Source organism: Falco peregrinus, chromosome 1 (assembly GCF_023634155.1).
Source record: "Falco peregrinus isolate bFalPer1 chromosome 1, bFalPer1.pri, whole genome shotgun sequence".
Classification (NCBI taxonomy): domain Eukaryota; kingdom Metazoa; phylum Chordata; class Aves; order Falconiformes; family Falconidae; genus Falco; species Falco peregrinus.
In genome coordinates, this window is record NC_073721.1 from 78,320,667 (window position 1) to 78,343,718 (window position 23,052).

A 23,052-nucleotide genomic window follows, 5' to 3' on the forward strand; every position below is an offset into this window, starting at 1 on the left:
TAATCCACACACACACCCCCAAACGCACCCTGCAAGGGGAGGGAGGAGGAAAAACAAAACAAAACCCTACTCCCCTCCCTCAAAAGAAGACGGAGAACGGATCCTAAAGTGACCAGTCCCTCAATTAAACCGATCCGGTTCCCCACCCGAAACCGAGCGCGACCACAGCCCCCCCGCCCAAACCCCGGCCAAACTCCGGCCCGCCGCCCACCCGTCCCCCGGCAGCGCCCGCTGCGCCCGCCCGCCCCCCGGCGAGGCCGCCCGGGCACGGCGCTGACAAATGTCACCCACAATGCACGCGCGGGGCTGTGTCCCCTCTGTCGTCGTCCCCCCCCCAAAAAAATAAAATCCCCTCTTAAGGGGCAAAACACGCAAGCCACCAAATAAAGGGGCACCTCTAGCTTCCACCGCCAGCGCCCGGGAAACACTCTCGTAAAAACTTTGTCCAGGGCTCCCCCCCCAATAATAGAATTTAAAACCTGTCAACCATTTTAGATCTGTACTTGGGAAACATTATTCCCGGGCACCGGTGGGTTTGAGAAACGACTCCGAGCGCCGCCGCGGCTCCCCTCCCCCCGGGCCGCGGGGGAGGCGGCCGAGGAGGAGGAGGAGGAGGAGGAAGATGCTTTCTGGGGAGGGGGCGGCGGGAGGGGACGAGGGACGGGGAGCATTCGCTTTACCTGAGACCAGCCACTGGCCTCCATTGTTGGAGAATTCAATGGCATTGACACAGCCGAAGTGGCCCAGGAGGTCCTTCTTGTAGAGGTTCCTGCAGCCCCGCAGGCGTCTCCGCTGGAAGTCGTGGGTGAGCAGGGGGTCCCCCTCCAAGCCCCGCTGGGACAGGAACCCCACCACCGACCGCATGCTGCCCCCCCGGCCGCCTCTCCTCTTCATGCTGCCGCCTGCGCCGCTCCCCGCCGCTCCTTCCCCCGCCGCCGCCTCCCCTCCCCCGCTTCCCCCCTTGTTATGGTTATGATGATTTTTCTTTAGCCAGCCATGGCAGAGAGGTGTTAGACACTCCGCCGCTTCCTGATCCCGCTGGCTCCTCCCCGCTCCCCTCAGCAGCTGATCCTCAGCTGCAGCCCGCGCCTCCCGGCCCGGCTCTAGTGTGGCGCCGCCGCCGCTTTCTAACTCGCTCCTGAACGGTGCGGGGGGACGGGTAAACTGGCCGCTCCGAGGACCGGCTGGCGGGCGGGCTGACGGTCCCCGCCGCCGCTGCTGGCGGCCGCGCCGCGCTGCCTGAGGCCGGCCCGACCCGGCCCGCCTGAGGGGCTCGCTGCCGCCCGCCGCCGGCTGCGAGGTGGCGACGGCCGGCCGGGCAGGTGGTGCCGCGGCCGGGAGCCGTCCCCGATGGAGGTGAAGGGCCCTGCCGGGAGCCGCCGCCGGCCCGCCCTGGGCTGCCCCGCCGGGCCCGCCCGGCCGCCGCGGGGAGGGTGAGGGGAAAAAGTCCCCCAAGTTCGTGTGGTTTGCAGCGGAGTTTGTCCGCTGTAAGTGCTGAGTGATTTCTGCGGGATTTCCAAAAATTATGTCTGTAGAGTTTTGTTGGGTTTTTTTTCTCTTTAAGATAGTTTTTATGGCACTCTCTGAGGTTTTATTGCTTGCTCTCTCCTGCTCCTACCTGAGCAACACTGAAAGTAGGAGGGTTGCCCCTTCTCAGTTAAGCGGACCTCTCCTGCGGCCCCAAAAGACTGTTGGAAATGCAGAAGAATTTTCTTCTTACCCTTCAGTATCAACAAAACCCCAAAAAGCAGTTGGCTGGACAGGTGAAACTGATCTGCTTGGTCCTTCACCGTTTTACAACACCCTAACCTATGTGTTGGTGGGGAAAAAGATCTGTCTTTCACAGGACCCTGTCCCTCACGTGTAACACCTGGCGCCACGTAAGACAACCGGAGCGTTGTCCGAGGGGAGCACCTCTGTAGCACGGCCTGCAGTCCTGCCTTGCGCTGTCCGACCACATCCCCCCCGCACACGAGGTGAGCCGTCCTGCGCCTGCAGCTCGGAACTTCCAGGTCTGTATTTCCCCACAGACACAGGTGAACTGCTGGCAGTGCCTAGGGCACCTACCGTTTTCAGAAGGTGAGGAATTAGCCTGACAGTCCTGGCCACCTTTGTGTGTAACTGCACCTGCCAGGCTCCAGGCTTTAAAAGAAACAAACAAAAAACCCTTTCTGACATAAACTGTGGTATCACAACATCACTGAGTACTGGTAGACTGTTGCCATGTTCCACTCACAGCGTTTCAATAGAAATTGAAATTATTTCATTATAGCAAGTCAGTTAAGTACTTTGGGATTCTTCTTGGTTAAGGTTATAGAAAGAATGTGAAATCCTATAAACCATGCTTTTTGGTTGACAACACTATAGCCTTACTTTTAACATATAACAAAAGAAAATGGCAAACTTTTCAGAAAAAAAGAAGTAAGAAAATTTATAAAAAGCATAGAACATTTCTTACGTGTCAACTTTTTATATATATAAAAAACCTATATATGATATCAATAGGTATAAATATCAGTACTTAATTACAGGTATAATAATAATTTGAGAGGAATATCCGGACACGTTTTGTTAACTGTTTTCTGTTAGAATGATAATTAATAATTTTAATATTGAAGTGAAAACGAACAGTTAGTTGCTTCTGCATCTGAGCTGTATGAAGATTTTGTTTTTCTAGTTACAGTTGTTGATAGCCAGCTATTGCTATGTAACATGTCTAGGAGGCATTGGTATAGAGAGGCAAAGACCCTGTCTGTCATGATTTGTGTTTATAACTTTAGCTTCAGCCACAGGTGAGTTGCAGTGGTATAAAATAATATTTTATATCTCTTTTGCTTGCATGCCATGAAATTCTGCACCATTAAAATTATATCAGAAACTGTTGCTCATTTCTGAATCCTTAACATAGGTGTCATTACATTTTTCTACCTATAGATTCTAAACTGACTCCACTAGTTTGTATTCCTTTCTCTCCTCATAATTTTCATACAGATCACATCACCATATGATTTGAGAGCCTTCCAGAAATACATTATGGAATCATGGAATTGTAGAATGGTTTGGGTTGGAAGGAACCTTAAAGACCATTTAGTTCCACCCCCCCCGCCATGGGCAGGGACACCTTCCACTAGGCAACCTGGCCTTGAACACTGCAGCTGTTGCTTTTGTCATATGTGGTTTGTTTTTTCCTCTTTCCTAAAGTATTGTTCAGGTTGGATATCTTTCATTTCTGTATTGAGATAAATAGGTGTAGAAGCCTTCCGTTTGAAATGTGACAGAATAAAATCTCTGGTGCTTTTTCCCCATCTTCTGGATCTGGTCTCTAGGAAAGCTGTGTACTTACTGGACAAATAAAATAATATTATTCCCTAAACCTCCAGTGCTAGATTTTCAGGAAAGATTGAACTGAAGGGTTTTTAATCACATTTATAAGCAGTCAGAAGGTTTCATGTTGTCAGAATTTGAAAGAAAAATAATAAAGACTGCCAATTGCTAAATGCCGTATTATCTCATATGACCATATAGGTTAAAAAAAAAAGCATTGGTAAGCATTCTTTTTGCTTTCCTTTGTTTGAATTAATTTTGAATATAACACTTAAGGAAATTATCATGACCTATACTCTTAACATCTTCCTTTGAAAATAACATGTTGCTGTGTTAGTAATGCCAGAGTGCTGTAATCTCTTCAAAACACATACACTGTTAGCCTGAGTCATGCTGAAGTAGCGTCAATGAAGCATCGTTTTCTACTTTAATAGGAACTTTCCACAGCTTGGAATGGAAGTATGGATGGTACTTTGTCAAACAGATTTGACTTTGTCAAGTTACTCTTCTGTTGGACATGTTATCTCATGGATGCTGTACTGAGACTCTTTGAATTTCACAGACCAAACTGGATTGAGCCTGGCCAGACTCAATGGGCAGAGTAACTCAGGGTGTGTTTATGCACTGCTTGAGCAGCTTAATTCTGTAGGATGTTTATAGTCTCCTCCATGCCTCAAAAGCAGGATGAAATAAAGCACAAAAAATGTTTTGATTGGAATTTCAACAAGTGGGCAATAGAGAGGAGGAGTCGACTATAAAGGAAATGGGAGATAACAGGGTGGTGACTTTCTGTAGATGCTTTTGGAAATGAAGATGAGTAAATAATGTTTGATGCAATACAGAAGAAGGAACTAGCAGAATGCTTCAGAAAAGAGATGTGGTCAGGGTAATGGTCTACATAAACAATCTTGGGTTGCGGTTTCAGAGTTGCTAATTCCAGGGCTGTGCATGGCCCAGTCTCCCAGCAGTACTAAATTGATTTGGATCAGGTATGACCATGGTGTCACATTGCTCTCACATTAGCTTCTGCCCATGCTGCAGAGTTTTTGTTCAGCTTCTGGAAGGACTGACAATACCTGATCTGGTTTTAATATCTGCTGGTACAAAATTATCCCTTCAGTGTTTTTTCTGAACAAATTTGAATTGGCAGAATTGGTTAAATTGCATTAGTGGTTTCCATTTGATGGCTGTGGTGTATTTGATTATTAATAGGAGGCCTGCAGTCAGCTTTATTGTTGGATTTACAGCATTTACAGCAGTTGATGGCTGTTGTGTTATGAGCTGTGCTGGTTAATGCGGAAGGGAGAGGTATTGGGCCAGCCTAGGTATGGAAGCAAGAGACCTAAACAAGGGTCTTAGTTGCATGGATGGATCAAAGGACTTTGTCTTAGAGATGCCATCTAGAAGAAGTCTAAAATTTAGATGTACCCTTGGTGCTAGGATCTACAAAGAGGTTTCAGTCAGAGCTAAGTTGACGTACAAGCGTGAGTGACAGGTAGACTCGTGATGTTATCTACAGATATGCACAAAGATAATAGGAGGACTTTCAGAGAAGAGGAACCATGTTCTACCTCTACTGAGGTTTATCTTCCTGCTAGTCATCCAAAGAAAGGAGAAAAAAGGCTATGATTTGAGTTTAGATAGAGGGAGATAGCTCTGGGAAGAGGAGCAGGTCTGTAAATAATCTGCAGAGAGATCTTAGTTGTATTTGTATTTCAGATGAGATAAATCAGAGATAATGTGGGAGGATAAAAGGAGAAGACCAAGGATACAGTCCTCTGAGAGTCTGTCAAAGAGCACTTGGAAGGAGGGCTTAAAGAGGTAAAAATCTTAAGTGAAGCATGGTTGATTGTATCAGGTCAGGTTTAAATAATTTTTTTTTGAGCTCTGTTGAACCTTTGAATGGCTTTGGTTAATCCAGAGTGGAAATGAAGTCTTGACACTGGTAGTTAGATGTCTGTGGAGTGAGTTGGAGATGGGGGTTGCAGAGAGGTCATAGTTATTAGGAAAGTGGGGCTGAGTCAAGGCTTTTATTCTTATGTTTGTTTATACATTTTTTTTATTATTTTTGAGGGGAAATAGAAACAAAAGGAGGGCAAACCAAGAAGACTATGGCATATTTTAGCCAAACAATTTTTTAAAAATAATTTTGCTTGTGGAATTTACTCTGTATAGTGGAAGTTAGATGGCTTCTGGGCTTTCTCCTTTTACTTACTAATCTCATGAACCAGAAAGGTGGGAAGAATAAGCATTGATCTCTCAAACATCTCCCCTTGGGGCTGTTCAGCTAAAGGTGTAGCTTTAACATGCTGCTGAACCAATCTAATGACTTATGGCCACTGAAAGTGGCTTTGTTTTTCATGGCTAAGTGTTCTGTTCCTTTCTTTGTAGTGATGCTGCTGCTCACTGGACCTGCATGTCTGCTGTTCTACTGAGTTCCTTTGGCTCCTGAAAGTGTCCCAATGAATGCCAAAATCAGTACAGGCTAGTCAGGAGCACCCAGCCAAGAGTGCAGTTTTGCGAGGTGGGGTATGTCACCTTCTTAGTAGCCATGAACTGTGAGGCCAACTTAGTGTGTCTTCTGGAGCTGAACCACTGGGGTAAGTTAAGCAGCTCTTCAAGAAATGGAATTGTGAAATTCCTCTCTATTACTACATGAGCAATGAAAGTTGGCAAGTAATGAAGAAATATGTTGATGATGATCAATGTTAATACAGCTCATCCTCATGGGATCAATCTGGCAGCTCGCACCTCTGAGAGTTTTTTCAGATTCTTTGTAAAACCTGCAAACTGGCAGATCCCTGCAGTGCATTACTGCTGATTCATTCTTTGGCTGAGGATGTAGTTTCACTGAGATCTGGCTTTATGGTGGGCTGATTCAAGGAGTTAAACCAGAAGAAAACTGCATTTTTTGCTGTGCTAGCTTTCTGCTTGCCTAATTCCTTGAATCAAACTGGCACCAGTGTTTGTAGAAGAATGCCTACAGGTAGAAGGGGGAAGCAGAACTGCCTTTTCAACAGGACCTAAACCTTCTGTCCACCCCATTGCAGCGTGAAGCTCCACCTTTAGGATGTGGCTTCACAGTTGATTGAAACTGATCTCATTCTGACTTTTTGATGAAAGAAGCGGTCCTACTGCCTCCCCGGTACCAGCCCTGTTAAAACAAACCCTGCTCAGAATGACTTGTTTGAATATGCAGTCATGGGGTTACTAGCATGGATACAAGGGAGATAAATCACATTAGGAGTTGAAATGTGAGTTTGGTTTTCTTCTGTAGCTTGGGATGGGGCCCCGAATAGAGTGTTGTTAATGAGCTAGTGGGGACTACACACAGCTCTCTGCTCATTGTCTGCTAACAGCAATTTAAATCTTCACTGGAGCCTCTTTCCTTTGATATTCTGCGATCACTGATTTTTCTTTGAACACTGAGTCATTTAGCCTAGTCTTCTCCCTGTCAAAGGATGAGCTAATGTGATTATAATAATAATCTTTTTTCCTGTGATCAGCAGAACAAGTGAAGCCTGGTTTCCTGTGGACTTGTCCTGATGTGGCACTGCTGTGTGGATTCTTATATGTATATTGAGCAGTGTCTGCACATGCTTGCCATTTTATCAGTGACAGCTTTATGAGGATGTTTCATCGATTTGGCTTTGCATTTCACAGAAGTTACCTTTGTACAAATTTAGACGGAATTGGGCAATGGCTTAAACATGCTCTTTTGGCAAGGAAAGGGGGGAAGAAAGGGGACCCACAGGCAGAAATACCAACAGACACTGTAATTGCATAAGCCTTTTTTCCTTAGGAAATCAGGCTAAAAATGAGTCTTTTGACAGAGACCTCTGCAGAGATCTCTGATCGGGCTACAAAGACAGAAAGAAAGAAGTAAACCTTACTGTTTACCATGTAAAGGCTTCCAGTTACCTGCTGCAACAGATTTCTCATAAGTAAGGCTAAGACAGCAGTTGGTGTTTATTCACTTGGTTACCTTCTCATCTTCAGCAATGTCCCCATCCGTCTTTGGGAACTTGTTTTTTTGCCAGAGTGCACTCATGCATCAGTTGCTTTCATTTATTTTTAATTTAACCTTTATACTTGAATAAATGGCTATGTAGGTAGTAAGACAAGCTGTTAGAGAGACTTGTTGTTTACAGGACTGTTTATGTCGGTGATGCCATGAAAAATAAAGGCTTCAAATACAGCCAAGGATACGATCCTGTTACTGTAGAAAAGCTAGACTTGGGGGTTCCATTATGTAGCATCTTCTCTGTGAGACTTTCACCATGTAATAAATTCTGGGGTATTTTATTGTGTTCCTCTTTTGTAACTTTACATTTAAGCTGCTATTACCTCAAAACTAAACTAAACAATTTGTAAAAGGAAAAACTGGCCTGTTTTGAAATTTCTGGATGGATGCCAGTTTATTACAAATGGGTCCAGCCACAAACAAACTTTGTGGTCACTATTCTGAGCTCATCTTGAGCTCGGGTAAGAGTTCTCTTAGGAATGTTTTGCCTGCCTTGTAACAGGGCGGCTGGATCCTGGAGCCCAGCCATGTCAGCTTCTTTGGTCTCCTTCCAGTTAGTTGGGCCTTGAAATGTCTGTTATGTCCCCAGATGTTAACTTTTTTCCTTGCATTAGTTTACAGCTGGATCATTTCCCTGATTATCTGACGCTGTCATTACAGAAGTGCTGGAGCAAGGGAGCAGGGAGTGAGCAGTTGATCAGGTTGAACAGGAAGTGTGGGACTACCCTTCCCAGTGGCCATCCAGGTTTATGCTAGATTACAATGACTATGTAGAACAAAGCATTATACATTGGGGCGTGGGGGGTGGTGAAGGGAAGAGGGAGGGAGAGGAGGAGGGACAACTTGTCCATCTGACTGGGAACTCAGTTACAGCCAAACCCCTCCAGCTCTTTTTTCCTGAGTATGCACGTGATGCACTTTTTTCCTGAGCATGAGTCATGTGATGTGTTTTGGAGCAGTGCTGGCTCCTGTTTTGTGACCTCCTTTTCAGCTGGTCAGCTCTGCCTGGCACATCGGATCATAGGGGATGGATGGAGAAGCTGTGCCTGGGTTGTGTCTGTAGGGGAGGTGCAGACCTTCCCTGTAGAGGGGAATGAACCAGAGACAAGATGTGTGAGTTACTGCAGTGGGTGATTGCAGTGCTTTGTAACCCCCAGTGGATGAATATAAAAATGGATAAAAATGTCTTCGCTGTAGAGCAAGATCAAGGGTCTTTGCAGAAAGATGACTTATACTGCTGTAACTCCCAGGTATAAAGCATTTGTACGTCCAAAATACAGACACAAGTTAATGGAAAACAAAACTTTCCTGATGTGACCCCACCACCAGTAAGATTTGACATGATCGTACCATCCTGTCTTAGACCAGGTCCTTGGACCAAGCAGCTGCTCAAGTTTTAATGGCCTGGTAGAGAAGAGGGGCCTTACTTGCTCAGAGGAGCGGTCTTCTGGCAACCAGCTGTGCTCCCTGTTTGCTATCAATTGGTGCCTAACTCATTCCTGAGTTACAAAAAAAATGGGAGGTCGGGGGGTGGGTGGAAAAAGCAAGCATTTACCTGCAGACAGAAAAAATACTGCTTCTGTATAGTTTTTCCCTGATGACAGCCATTAGCTGCTTTGTTGCACCCCTTGGACAATCTGTCTGCTAAGTGCTGAGTCTCTCCCAGGGAGATCTTCCTAGCCTGATGATTACAAGATGGCAAAGTTAAAATGACATTTGACACTGACTGTCAAATTGTCAAAGCGATTTAAAGCAACACTTCCCATGGTTTCAGTGTCTCCTTCAAACAGATGCAGCTACCTGGGATTCTAACAGCACAAAAAATGGGAAATATGGGGAGAAATCGGGTGTGCAGATCTCTTTAACTTGCAATGGAAATAGGGCTGCAAACTTGTTTGCTTTTTGACAATCTTTGTCTCAAGACTTGGGGTGATGACCCCCGGCATGGCAGCTGGCTGTGTACTCATCCGTGCGTTGTGGCATCACGGTTCTCACATCCATACTTTTCCCACGGACCCGAGCTTTGTCATAATTATTCCTGTTAAACTCTTTAACCCTTTTCACTTGATTTTTCCCTCTGTTTTCTTCCAGTTTGCTACTTTGGAGGTAGCTACGCTTTGTTTGTCATTTTCCGGGATGCCTTTGTTCGTTACCCTCCCTTGCCCCTGTTCCCCGGCTCCCGCTGCGTTCCCAGTGCCGAGGGCCGCCGCCGGTCCCCGCTCTGCCCGTCCGCCTGCCGCGGCTTCCCGGGGCGGGGCGGCTGCTCCCAGCCCGGTGCTGCCGGCGGGCCGGGCCCCCCCCCCGCCCCGCCAGCAGCGGGCCTCTCCCCCCGCCCCGGATATCTTCTGAACAGAGCTCGCTTTCCAGTGTCCGTACCAACATTTGACATCACGGTATTATTTGTGAGGCGGCACCCGCTGGCTGAAGGCCCGTTCAGGGACTCGGACGCGGCCACCGTAACCCCGCCGGCTCCGCCCGTCTCCGGGCCGCCGCCCCGAGCACGGTGCCGGGGCCCCGGCCGCGTCCTGCCGGCCCGGGAGCGACCAAGCAGCCACACAGGCGCTCCGCGGGCGCGACCGGCGGCCCCGAGCGGCACAGGCGGCAGCACACGCCTCCCGTCGAGGATGCAGCGCGGGGCCCCGGCGGGGCCCTCTGCCGCAGGCCGGGCCGGACCCACAGCCGCCGCGCCCCCGCCTCAGCCGCCGGCTGCCGTACAACATGGCGGCACCCACCGCCCGCTCGCACCGCCGGGAAAGAGGAAGCGTCCGCCACTCTAAGCCTCCCGGTGTGCGCGGCGACTACCCTACGGGGGGTTCCAGCCGCCGGAGACGGCCGTTCTGCGGAGACGCAGGTAGCGGGCGGGCAGGTGGGTGCCCCGGCGGGGCGCCTGTAGGCCGAGCGGCGGCGCGGCGAGGCCCGGGGGGGGGAAGCGGGGAGGCTGCTGGGCGCATCCCGGCGCGGGCCAGGCCGGCAGGTGCCCCGGCTGCGCAGGCCGGAGTGGTCGGCGGCCTCCCCGGCCGGGCCCTCGGCTCTTCCCGCCTGCGCGCTCCCCGCGGGGCCGGCACCCGGGCCTCTTCCCGGTGAAGGCCCGAGCACGCCGACAACGGGCAGCGCCTGCCCCCTGCCGCTAAGGGGAGCCGCGGCCCGGAGGAGCGCTCGTTGCTCCCTGCGGGGGCGCCAGCGGCGGCCCGGCCCGACCCCGGCCTGTCCCCCGCGGCCCGCACGCCTTCCCCACGGCGGGCGGGCTGGGCCTGCTCGGGCCGGCGGGCGGCCCCTCACTGCGGCGGGGCAGGGGCCGATGTGTCCGGTCGTAGCCTCCTGCCGGGCCGGGGCGGGGGATCCCACACGCGGGCTGCCTGAGACCGCAGCCTGCACCGGCATCCCGGCTCCCGGAGGGCGACGGCTGCTGGATGGAGGAGAGGCCGCAGCGCCCTCCGGGCTCTCGGTTTTCTCGCTCACTTCAAAAGTGGGAGTGTTAACGGTGACCGCACAAGCGCCCAGGCCGGAGGCCGTGCCCATACTCTCAGTGCTGTTAACGGTTGCGCAGGGCTGTAGTAGCACCGATGCTACAGCTTCTGCTTGTGCCGAAAAGCCATAAGAGCAGACCTTAAAAAATAACGCGGTGGGCTGGGGAGGTGGGGGTAAGGGTTGATTTCAGTTTACTGGAGGGGGACCCGAGCTTTGGTATGATAGAGGGAAAGCTATATTACAAGTAGATGCTGTTTCTTTGGGGCTTTTCAATGCCTGAAGAGCCATTTGACCATAGTACAGATGTGAATGTAATGGGCAATGCCTATTACTTACTAATGCATGAACAGACATGCTTGTTCTGCGGTAATTTTGTCTTGGCCTTGTTTAGGTTGACCTGGCTCCAAACTGAGATAAAAGATGTTGATAATAGCCCTGACTAGCTTATTTTTGGAATATCAGAGTTTGTGTAAGCGTCTGCTTGCACCAGTATAAATCAGTGGATTCCCCTTAACATTTTTGGTGATGTGATCGACAGCAGCATTCTGTCTCCTCTTACTGCCCAGTCCACCACCGCAGCAGTCTGTCCCCCGACCCCCAATCTATCAAAGTGGGACCCAGTCCTTTTTCTGTCAGGATGGCGAGTTGTGTGGCTAGAACCTTGTTATGATACCAGTGGGTGTATTTAATGCCTCTAAATATGTTTCATTAAGTTGTCTTTAATTTCCACCTCTCTCATTTTTCTTTGCAGGCCATGATAAAATCCTACAATGATGTTTTGAATGGGTGAAGTGAAGAGGGGAAAAGGGGAATAAAAAAAATGCCCAAGCAAACTGCAGTGACGATTACTTTGGCGACCCTGCTGGGTGTTGCAGTAGGGGGCCTGGTTTTATGGAAAGCAACCCAGCGTCGGAAAGGAAAAGCATGCTGTAGTAGTCAGCAAGAGGAAGCAGTTGTAAACTCGGGAGATGAGAAACTGATTAAGGCAGAGGATAAGGAGGTGCTTTCCTTATTCAGATCTCCCACTTTCTCCTGGGTAGAGAGGACCCTTGGTGCAGACATAGTGATAGTTTCAGAGCAGGAGGAGTGGGATTGTGTTGAACCTTTGCTGAAGAAGGAGCTGGAGAAGTGGCCAGTGCTCGGAATGGATTGTGAATGGGTGAGTGATCAAGAAGCACATCTCCTTTGGATTGCAAATTGCAATCGAAAATCATTGAGGGTGGAATGATTCCTTTGCTTAAATGGATACAGCAGGACTGACTCTTGAAACTGCCTGTGTGATTATCTGTCACACAGCAGTGAAGTGGCTGCTAGTTTTGATTGTTCTCACGTTTAAGTGTGCTGACTTAAGTTTTGCATTCACTAGTTATATTTGTTTACTGAACTGTGATAAATCGTTGATACTAAATATAGTGGTAACTGTGTGGCTTATTATAGCATTATGTGTTTTGTATAATTTCTGTTTAAATGTGATTTACTGGAAGTAGTTTAGGTTTACACGGTTTTAAATCCAGCTACGTATGTCAGAAACCATTGCTTGAGAATAATAAATCCAAAAAGGAGGATAATACTGATCTGTAGATGTAACTCACTGGGACTACCAGAAAGCAAAGTTCCTCATCCACTTGTGTGGACATTTGCCTGTGTGAACTCTCAAAACAGGCTTTGCGTCATTTGTAGAGCCTAGCTTTGCCATTATATTGGGTGAAAAATTATTTACCCTGCAGTCGATAGTATAATCCACAGTTAAACAGTGTGTTTGCCATAAACATTTATGTAGTGGGTGGCTTTGTGCTGATGTGGATTAAGAAATGGTGTCTGATTTCTTCCACCAGATCAGCTATGAGGGGGAAAAGTGAAAGGGGGAAAGTTTCTCCTGTAGGAGTGTGGCAAGAAGTAGCTTGGGGACAATAGTACTGTACAACAGATCACATAATTTGCAGTAAAATGTGAGAGACATGTAACAATACTTGATTGCATAAACTGAGAGGTATTTCCTGTCTTCAGTGGCCTCTTGCGGTTTGTTCCAGCTCCAGTGTTGCTAATAGTACTGCAACTCAGACTCTAATTTTTGTCTTTATTTCAGGTATCTGTGGAGGGAAAAGCAAATCCTGTATCCCTCCTGCAGATGGCTTCCTCCAGTGGCCTCTGCGTTCTTGTTCGGTTGCCCAGACTGGTTGCCAGTGGACAGACTATCCCGAGGACCCTGTTGGACATCATGGCAGATAGTGCTGTGTTGAAAGTTGGGGTAGGATGCTGGGAAGATGCTTGCAAGTTACTTAATGATTATGGTCTTCCAGTCAAAGGGAGCATGGATCTCCGGTATTTAGCCATGAAACAGCGGTGAGTTTCTAAAGACAGAGGCAGCTCTATTTAAGGCATCATTTAAGTTGGAAACGTTTTAAAAGTAATTGGTGTATGCTGAATGGTACCAGGCAGGTAGGTCTGGAGTTCTCGTGATGGTTTTAGAGGATGGGCATTGACAGCCGCAGCCCAAGAACATGTCATGCTTCTATTTTGTGGTCTTAGTGGAAATGAAATCTTAATGAAGATTTTATATGCTAATTGTGTCTGTTAGTCTTCTCATGCAACACCCTTATGGATTTTTATCTGAGTACCATGATTCGGCCTTTAAGAAGTCCAGGCACAGTGATGTTATACAGTGAGAGTGATCACTGTATCAACAGATGTTTGAATATACTGCGTAGAAGTATGGGGTAAACGTACCAGGGGCATATAAGTGGAACTGCTGAATTACAGGATTTCTTGAAAAATTACTAAATAAACCAGCTCTGATTTTCTCTTTTAATAACAATGCTTCCATTGAAAGGTTACAGTTATGATACTGTTTACTCATCCTTCATTCTTTCTAAAATAAATAATTTTACTTACGAATATTCTTCATGTACAGTGTATATATGCCTTATGTACAGTGTGTGTATGCCTGGGTGTGTTGTTAGTGATGTGGAGCATGGGTTTGCTGACCTGATGGTGCGTTTTTAGCACTGAGGATGGACTTGTCTCTGGTGGCCAGGATTCCTGGGTAATTTCTGGCTCTCATGCTCCTCGTGAATCCCTGGAGGCAGGCTGTCCATCACTGTGTGTTAGACCTCTTCAGTTCAGAGCCAAACACTTCAGCCTTAAGTGTTACTAACTCCCAGCCTTTTCTGTTTTGCATATCGCAGACACTAGATAATTACTAAATCTAGAAACAACATTTTAGTGGAGGGGAGGGAGAGGGCCTGTAAAGCTGACAGGCAGCTGTGTGCTGTTTGAGTGGGAGTCATGCGTCGTGTGCATTGTGTTCTGGCAGGTTGAGGGTGTATGAGGCCATCTGAATTTGCATGGGTGATAGCTTCATTTTTAATATGTTTGTTTCACTTTCTTTGTTAAAATGAAGGAAGGATCTACTTCACAACTGCCTTAGCCTTAAGTCTTTAGCTGAAAAAGTCCTGAACTATCCGCTTGACAAGTCTCCTCGTGTACGTTGCAGCAACTGGGAGGCAGAACAACTAACACAAGATCAGGTGTGTCTTCAACTTAGTATTTTGGGAGGAAAAGCAACCTTCTTCATAGAGAAGAAGCATTACAAAAGGGAGATCTGAGCCTTCTTCAAGTTCTGCCTCAAAACTTTATGTGTGACTGTGATCTGAAGTTAATTTCAGGCTCTGTGCCTGCGTTTCCCTCCTTTTCTGTGAAGATAATTTTCTGCTGTTCTCCCTGGATTCTTGACCCTTGTTTTCCTTTAGTCCTGAAAGGTCTAGAAGGCAAAATCCATTAAGGAAGTGTTTGTGCACCCAAAACCTCACCTTTTGTATTATTTTCTTTTCTCCAATCTATAGCAGTCAGTGCAATATTAGAGAGCCACCTTGGAAACCTTGTTCACCATCTTTAGACCTTTATGGTTTTCCCCATTACACTCTTTACCATCATGCTGCACATGTCTACAAAATCAGTGACCAGTAGAGGGGGTGACAGGATAAATAACCTCGCTGAATATTTGTGGGCAGTGTGTTAAAAGGGAGCTGTTCATTGTTTGGAGAAGACTTGGTGGGGCAGAAGGGTGTTTAAGGCCTGGTTGACCTGAATTTTTTTTCAGTCCCTTGCAGTTCCTGGGGGGCATCCATGAGTATTTCAAGTCTGACTGACCTTTTATGTAGAGGGTGGTGATGTTATGCAAGTGTCTCTCAACTGCCAGAACTTTACATGAATCTCAAAAGGAAATAAATCCAGCTCTGGCTTTACTGTACCAAGTGTTAAAGACTGCTGATGTTTGGGATAATGTTTGCTGTTTGTCAGCATCTTGATGTCTGTGTTTTTCTGCAGGTTCTCTATGCTGCTAGGGATGCCCAAGTCTCACTGGCTCTGTTTTTCCATTTGCTGGGATTTGCCACCCTCCCTGCTATATCTGATGGTGAAAACTCTGTTGCTGCTTGGGAAAAAGCACTGGCTAAATGCCGGGCCTTTGTGGATATCCCATTTAGAGGAAGAAGGATTGGTAGCACAGGAGAGGAGAAGAGTGGAGAGGGACGCTCTCCTCAGAAAACAAAGACTCGGAAATCATCGGTGAATGGCCAGCCCTCTGGCTGTCAGCAAGTGAAAGATCCTCGGAGGCAAAAGAGAAAGCCTCTGGGTGTGGGATATTCTGCACGGTAAGTCTGTGAGCACATTTTGCTCTTTGCACCCCAGATGGAAAATCTTGAATGATGCCTCATATGCTGTTCATCAAACAAAGTGGATAACATGAGCTGGGAAAGGAAACAGGACCTAACAGTCACGGGAGCCAGATCTTGTTTCTGTTTACCTCATTACCTCTAGGTGGTATTGAAAGAGAGGCAGCACTTGGATCTGTACTAGGTCATGAGCAGATTAAGGGGTCATCTTCAGCTTTTGCCTTTGATTCTCCTCTGGAGGAACTAGCTGGAGGGCAGAGTCCCTGCAGGAGGCAGCTGGCTGTCTGGGTTGCATTTACAGCCCAAACAGCTGTGCCCTGTCTCCTCCAGGGAAAAGGTGGCAAGTGCTTGTCCTTTCAGCAGGGTCTGCCTCATGCACTGCTGTTTGTACTGTGCTGGCCCCGGTCACTGTGGCCACAGAGGTGTCAGGGTGCTGAGCAGAGCTGAAAGGTAAGGTTAGGAGGGGTAAGACACATTATGTGAGGTGTGAGAGGCCACAGAAGGAACAGTCTGTGGCAGCATCAAAACGCTGCATTTCGGTGTTGGCCAGGGAGAGAGAGGAGGGACTGGTACTACTTTTGGCCTCACAGAGGCAGCTATTGCTGGATTCAGGTCATTTTGTGGAGCAAATCCTAAATTCTTATGGCCTTCTGCTAATGGGAGTTCAGTTGTTTTTAAATTCAGACAAATTGGAGAAGTCTCTTCAAGCTCAGTGGAAGATGTGGAGATCTAGTATGTTTGGTTTTGTTCGGATACAATCTAATAAGATTTATCACTGGATGTAAGAACTAAAATTGTCTGTAATTACAATTTGGAAAGAAAACCGGACATTTTAGTGTGTGTTTTCTCCTTTTCAAGTTGATTGGATTAGCAACAGAGATGTTCTAATGTAGTCAATAATACTGATTTCATTAGCAGTCATTAACAGTATTGTGTTGTACACAGCAAGTCCCTCCAGATTTATTTATTAGTTGGAGCCTGTGTCATACAAAACAGAAGGACTGCACCTCATGGGAGGATTAGAAGTTGAACAAAATTGAATTCCAAGCTAAATTGAGATCTCCTCATGTTTGTTTATTTACTGTTTTTAACCATGCTTGACTTCGTGATAGATCACTAGTTTTTACAATATCTCCAGCAGTGTGGCTCTGGTCTGTAACAAGACTGGATGTGATTTCAAAAGTAATTTTCCACTCTTCCTTTCTATAAGACTGTTCAGTTTTAATGTTTATTCATTTAGAGTTGGGAAGTACTCAGCTTATCTTGGTGATTGGGCTGAACTGCTGATGTTCAGTGGATGGAGACCTTCTATATCATTATTGTTTTGTTGGGTTTTTCCCCCCCATGGACCTCAGAAGAAGTCCTTTTGTCAGATTATGCAGCCTGTGAATCAACCTTTTTAGCTGGTAGAGCTCTGCAGAGTACTTACACGATCTCACTGGAGAGAAGAAAGAAAACTTTTCCACAGTGTATTGTGACGTGTCTGTATCCCTGGCCGGTTCTTCCCAGATGCTCCCAGAGCCTAGCCTGATCTGCTTTTCAGTTTAAAGGAGGTTGGCAGGGTAATGAAATGTTTGCTGCAGAACAGAGTCCTTCCGAACACTGCTACAAACCACCAGAGACTGGTCTCATACAGGACTTTTCGCCACTGGCAGGGTTACGTGCCTATGTTTCAGAAGGCCTCGGCTCAACTTTGTTGCTCCCCTGGACTCGTGTGTTTGGGCTCCTAGTGCTGCAAGAGCCTTTTTGAACCATTTATCTTGGATGAATGAAGTAATTGCCGTTCACGCTAAGTTTTAGAAAAGTCATCTTAATAAAACATTAAAGTACGGGCTTAGGCAGCTGGTCCTTGAAACTGCCTTGCCTTTAAGTTGGCTCTTTTAGCATACTCTTAGCTCATTGTCCTTCTTGACTTCAGTAGTCTTTTGTTTTCTAATGTAACTTTTTTTTGAAAATGCTGTTGTCATTGATGGCATCTCTTGAAAACTGGGATTCAGCATTACAATTCTGTTGGCAGGGGGCGATACCTTACAGTCAGTTGGTAAACCCCAGGTAAGTTTTTGGACGTTCTGCTCCCCTTAGCAGCAGGCTGTGCAGTGTGCTTAGAAGCCTTAAGTGTGTGTTTAGAGGCACTGCTGTGTTTTGGAGGAGACTGCATGAACTGCAGTGTGGAACACATGCCTATAGAGAGCTCTGGTTTTTTGGCATACTGTTACGGTTGCTGTAACGCTGCCCTTGTTTCATAGAAAGTCTCCACTGTATGACAACTGCTTCCTGCATGCACCAGATGGACAGCCCCTGTGCACTTGTGATCGCAAGAAGGCTCAGTGGTATCTGGACAAGGGGATTGGAGGTGAGCATACCAGTTGTTTGTTGGTATTTGAAATACAGCTCTTTTTTTTTTTTTTTTTTTTTTTGTGTGTGTGGCTTGTTTCTTAGATAACTGGGCATGATTTTTTTTGTATTCTTTCTGATTGGAGATATTTTTGGGGATTCACTAGGATGACTCCTGTGTTTTAGCACAGTTATTTTAGCTTTCAAATACAAATTTGCCTTGAATATTCTCTATTTGCCTTTACCCTTTCAGAGCTAGTTAGCACAGACCCATTTGTGGTGAAACTGCGGTTTGAGCCTTCAGGACGTCCTGAGTCTCAAGTTGATTATTATCTGACAGTCAAAGAGAACCTGTGTGTTGTATGTGGCAAGCGAGAATCCTATATCCGGTGAGTTGTTTGGTGGGTAGGAGATAAACGCATCTTTTAAAACAGAACTGAGGTCTGCATCTAGTTGGCATCCATAAGTTTGGTTCATGGCCATGAACATTGTGCTTGTTCACATTCTGGATGGGCTATCACTGTTTGAATGCTCTGTAGTTTTACGTGTCTGGGTAAGTTTGACGCTGAACAGGCCAGTCTTTCCTTTCCTTGCAGAGGCAGGAGGTGTGGGTCCTTGGAGAGAACAAAGCGTACGGAACATGTATTTGCATAGTTGGCGTGACAGGGGGCAGCCAACGCATGCTGTTCTGATGGCAACCCGTTCTGATATAGCTGTACTGTTCCTTCCACTACTTAATCCTTATGTTTTTGAAAGGTTTCGGTGAGCCTGAAGCCCATGAGGTCACAAAGGGTGAGATTTTTGCCTTTGCTACTGTTTCTCATAGCGCGTTGCTTTATTTTTTATGGGTTTTTTACAGTATGAATCACAATAAATCACAAATAATTGCAAATAAAGAGAAGTTGCAGAACCTATTGCTGCCCTGAGGGTCCTGACTCTGGTGACCTTTGTTTTCCTGGACTTTTAGTATTAGTTGACCCTTTGTAGACCAGGAAGAGGAGGAACTGAGGAGCAGCAGCTCCAGGCAAATGTAATGAGCTGGCTGCTTTGTCTTCCTAGGAAGAACATTGTTCCTCACGAATACCGAAGACACTTCCCCATCCAGATGAAGGACCACAATTCCCATGATGTGCTCCTGCTCTGCACATCCTGCCATGCCATCTCCAATTACTATGACAACCATCTCAAGCAGCAGCTGGCTGAGGAGTTTGGTGCCCCCATCGGCTCGGAAGAAGGCGTGCGTTTGCTGGAGGACCCTCTGCGCAGGCAAGTGCGCTCGGGGGCCCGAGCACTGCTGAATGCAGACAGCCTGCCTAACCCTCGAAGGGCAGAGCTTCTGCAAAGCATCAAGGACTTCTTTAACACAGAGACAGTCACCCCCGAGATGCTCCAGGAAGCAGCTGGTCTGGAAACCAGGTATAACAAGCCCATCAATAGATGTAGCATTTTAGTTATTTATGTTGGCACGTAAGTTCAACAAAAAGTTGTCTACACGCAGTACCTTGGGTAAATATTACTGCAGCAAAAGAAAAGAAAATCCAGCAGGATTTGCAGAGTTGAGGATCACATATGCTGAATCCCCCCACCCCCCAAAGCTTTTTAATGAAAATAAGACAAAACTTGTTGCTGGTCTTGGGCTATTGATGCATCTTCCCTAAAATAATGGTGTCAAGTTAAGGATTGTCTGAATTTGAGGCTACTAGTAGTTGATCTGCACAGGAGAAATGAGCCCCTAAAACCTTAAATGAATCACTTGTATAAGCCTAGAGAGTCTGGTTTTATGGTGCTTTGATACATTTAATTAGAAAGCAAGAATAAGAAGAATTGTTTGTGGTGTATCCTAAGGCTCTAAGCAGACAAACACACTGCATTTCTTACTGTGTTTTTGTTTACCCACTTCACTGTTGGGTTGAGGGGAGGTCTGTGAACTGTAGCTCTTGTTTATCCCCTTTCCCTTTCTTTTCCAGTCATCTCCTTCTGTTCTTGATCTCCATCTTCCCCTCCACTATTTTATACTTATTTTGAAGGACAGATCAGGGAAGATGACTGAAAGACAATCGTATCAGAAGTCTCCTCTCCTCCTCTTTCTCAAAGCCTCCACAGATATCTTTCCTTAATGAGTATCTGGTCTCTGTCTGCATGAAGTCAGTATTTTTTCCTTGTTATGCTCACTGTTGTTTGTAATATGCCAATGTTATAAGTAGGAACCTATCCAGGTAGGGAATTCAGTGGCAGGATCAGGGCTCTGGGATGTCATACAGTTCTTGCCTTGAGAAATTTGCGATCTGTCTCCTGAGGAGCTTGTAATGGACCTTGAGAGCTCTGTTTAGTATTGCTATAAAAGAACACTTTCTCAGTTCAAAGAAACTTCCTAGTGTAACTGTTCCAGAAAGCAGTCTGGCATCGAAGCAGAGCTTAAAACTGTCCCTCTTGGTTTGTTTACCACGTATCTGTAATGAAACTCTGCAGCTGAAAGTATCTTCAGTGTCTTGCTGTTCATTGGAGACAGGTCTAGAGGCTGACAGTGGGCTTATGTGAAAACAAACTCTGCTTGTGTCCTGGCAGGATCTGCAATGAGAGCTACATGCCACATGGACTGAAGGTGGTGCAGTGTTTTGCTAAAGGAGGCCTGCGCTCCCTCATGCAGTTGGAGAGACGCTGGCGGCAGCATTTCTTGGACAGCATGCAGCCCAAGCACCTCCCAGAGCAATGGTCAGTGGACCATAACCACATGAAGCTGATCCGAAAGTATGGGGAGGATCTTCAGATTGAGCTGTCGTGAAACTACCTTCCTGGACTCTAGACAGTGTCTAATGGACATATGTAACTGAAGGCGGAAGGACTGTTTTTATTTCTATGTTTCCACTAAAATCTGGGCCTGGGTTTGCAAACAGGCATCAGTAGATTTGACATTTATAGAGTTAAATCCATTGACTTGAATTTTCAGGTGGTTTGGAATTTTTGATCCTATTTTGTCAGTGACTAGTTCAGTGCAAGAGTGATATGCTGAGGGAACCTGTCTTCTCAAAGTGACTATGGAGTTATTTTCTCCCCCCCAGGATGTCTGAGGCCTCCAGACTGTCTCTCTTACTACAGAGCACAATAAATGAATATTTCCAGGTTTTCTGATATAAAGGATAGCCAGGGGTGTAGAAATATCTGCACCCTTGGCTATACTTTGAGAACCTCCTGATAAAAGTCTGTCTTTGCTTTCAGTGTAGTTGTACGCATATGAGTTGTTCTCAGAGAAGACTCCCTGCCAGGGAGAGATTCCTTGTTTGGAAGTGGCAAAGAAACCTTACATTTTTTTGCAGATTCTGAGCTGTATCAGCATTGCAGACAGGTCTCAGTGAGTTTCCTGGTGGCGGGTGCCTGATGAGAAGTAACACTGACTCTGGCCGTATGGAAGCACCCATGTCGGTCAAGTCTTTTCTGAAAGAGCTTCCAGCAACACACAGTCTGTTGAGGGGAGGAAAAAAAAAAAAAGTTCTTTCCCGATTCCACTTGTCTATTATGAATAGCTCTTGATGGGTACCTTTTCATATCAGACTGAAATGAGGTCAAGTGTCTTAAAAGCGATGAGAGGAGACAAATTTAATTTACAGACCAACATCTTTTAAGAGGTCACACCAGGTGTGGCAGAAAACTGAAAAATCCGATATTCTGTTCCTGGATTTGACATGTGTCGTGGCAAGCAGGTCATACTCTCTCCATGCCTGTTTCCCTGTCTCTAAAATGGGACTAATAATGCTTAACTATCTCACAAGGGTGTTGTGAGGCTTAATTAAATAACGTTTTTCTAAAATGCTTTGAAAATATAAACCAGTGTGTGCTAATTATTACTGTTGTTTTTTAAAATGTGTTGTTGTCTGACTTTCTTAAATATTCGTGGTTTTTGCCTGTTGCTAGACTTTAGTTAAATATAACTTTTTAAAAATATATACCCCTTTCTGTGAAATCACTTTTGATGAATTTGATTGCATGAGGTGAGTGTGCTTCTCCTGAATGATGAAGCTGTGCTCAACTTTTATAGGTCTCTGTAAAGAAGTTTCAGTGAAACCCTCACTGTACTTAACACGACTGCATATAGCACAGTTGACCCATATTTTGTTATAACATTTGGGCAGAATCCTGGACCTGCTGTGATCATGGCTCAAACTCTCCTTTATCAGATAATTCATGAAATTCCACAGTCCAGGGGTGAAAAACCTGTTTGTAGCAGAGACTGAGATAAGTGGAAGTCGCAGAGAAATGGTATGTTAATACCATCCCAGAGGAGCTGCAGTAGCAGCCTAAGCACAAGGAATCAAAGATTCATGATAAATACTACTTATCACAGAGCTGCAAATAAGACCCATTTTCATTCTAAGGGCAATTTTATTCCTTTCCTGTACCACTGACAGGTCTTGACAAAAACTGATCTAGCCAAATATGTTCTGTTTCTATGCTCATTCACACAGCTGTTTATAATCTCAGCAAGAACCTCCTGTCCACAGCAGCAGCTTGCATGTAACTATTTCTCTCCAAAGCATTTTGTGCATGTGTTGAGATAGTGCTGTCTCCTGTGTTTAGTGCATCTGTTCAGGGTGGTGAGAGCTCCTTGCATGGCTCAGAAACTCCTTTTCAACTATCAGGAATACAGCATGTTCATCTCACTTCTTTGTTCTGCTTTGGGTTTTCTCCATTTGTTCTGATAGAGGAACTCCTGATAAAGCTGTCCTTGTTTAATGGAACCAATGGGCTGACCACAGGGCTGCTGTCTTTTATGTTTGTTGAGACAAGAAAATGATGTTGAGACAAGATTTGGACTACAAGCCCTCTAAATTTAAGGAGTCAGTGTTATCATTGAAGAATTTTGTAGGGTTGTTGTCCAAATCGGTTGTTCAGAAATAGAAATTTGCAAGGAAAACTTCCTTCATAAGTACTTTTTTAACTAAGATTCTTTGCTTTCAAGATATTCTTAAGTTGCATCATTTTAAGTTGACCTGAAAGGAGGAGGGGAAGCAATATATTTATTGTGCAGAAATAGATTATTTTTATATAATTACGATTTAAAATTTTCTGCTAGTCTATAGATAAAACTTTCTTGTATGTCTTCAGTGCTAATTGTTACATTCAGTAAAAATCTGTTCTTTTACCAGACTAACCACTATTGAAGCTTCTTTCTCCTTTTTGGCATGCCTGCTTTTTCTCTTTTTTTTTCCCTGTGTCTCACCCTGTCCTTATGAG

At 46.0% G+C, this 23,052-nt stretch overlaps 2 protein-coding genes and 1 long non-coding RNA gene across 17 annotated transcripts in view; 1 reads left to right on the forward strand and 2 right to left on the reverse strand.

The window, feature by feature from the left end:
* DCAF5 (DDB1 and CUL4 associated factor 5) overlaps positions 1-1,026 on the reverse strand; it is a 77,397-nt gene extending 76,371 nt beyond the window's left edge. Inside the window, exon 1 of the mRNA XM_005230739.4 lies at positions 681-1,026. Within this exon, the coding sequence (XP_005230796.2) occupies positions 681-894 (214 nt within the window). The 5' untranslated portion in view covers positions 895-1,026. The remainder of the gene's footprint in view (positions 1-680) is intronic.
* EXD2 (exonuclease 3'-5' domain containing 2) lies at positions 671-21,784 on the forward strand. Of its 15 annotated transcripts, none has more exons than XM_055798200.1 (12): positions 1,371-1,487; positions 1,847-3,935; positions 5,044-5,145; positions 5,716-5,924; positions 11,568-11,975; positions 12,903-13,159; positions 14,217-14,343; positions 15,143-15,468; positions 17,736-17,842; positions 18,077-18,212; positions 18,883-19,239; positions 20,389-21,784. In XM_055798200.1, the coding sequence occupies exons 5-12, from the start codon at positions 11,637-11,639 to the stop codon at positions 20,603-20,605; spliced, it is 1,866 nt and encodes a 621-aa protein (XP_055654175.1). In that variant the 5' UTR covers positions 1,371-1,487; positions 1,847-3,935; positions 5,044-5,145; positions 5,716-5,924; positions 11,568-11,636; the 3' UTR covers positions 20,606-21,784. The 15 variants fall into 15 exon arrangements, with proteins under 15 accessions (XP_055654118.1, XP_055654175.1, XP_055654324.1 ...); XM_055798349.1 differs by having other exon boundaries at positions 1,847-2,012; positions 3,759-5,145; XM_055798537.1 differs by having other exon boundaries at positions 1,847-2,012.
* LOC114010290 (uncharacterized) lies at positions 7,086-9,857 on the reverse strand. Its single transcript, XR_008746364.1, has 3 exons — positions 9,725-9,857; positions 8,904-9,029; positions 7,086-8,429 (listed from the first exon to the last, which is right to left on the reverse strand). It is a non-coding gene; the product is annotated as an uncharacterized LOC114010290 (long non-coding RNA).
* Positions 21,785-23,052: the final 1,268 nt, after the last annotated feature.

What these genes read in the sequence shown, in the direction of transcription:
- EXD2 (XM_055798143.1), top strand. Translation starts at nt 11,637, where the DNA reads ATGCCCAAGCAAACTGCAGTGACGATTACTTTGGCGACCCTGCTGGGT. An exon ending in TCGGAATGGATTGTGAATGG is followed by an intron (nt 11,976 to 12,902) that starts GTGAGTGATCAA and finishes TCTTTATTTCAG; the next exon opens with GTATCTGTGGAGGGAAAAGC. An exon ending in TATTTAGCCATGAAACAGCG is followed by an intron (nt 13,160 to 14,216) that starts GTGAGTTTCTAA and finishes GTTAAAATGAAG; the next exon opens with GAAGGATCTACTTCACAACT.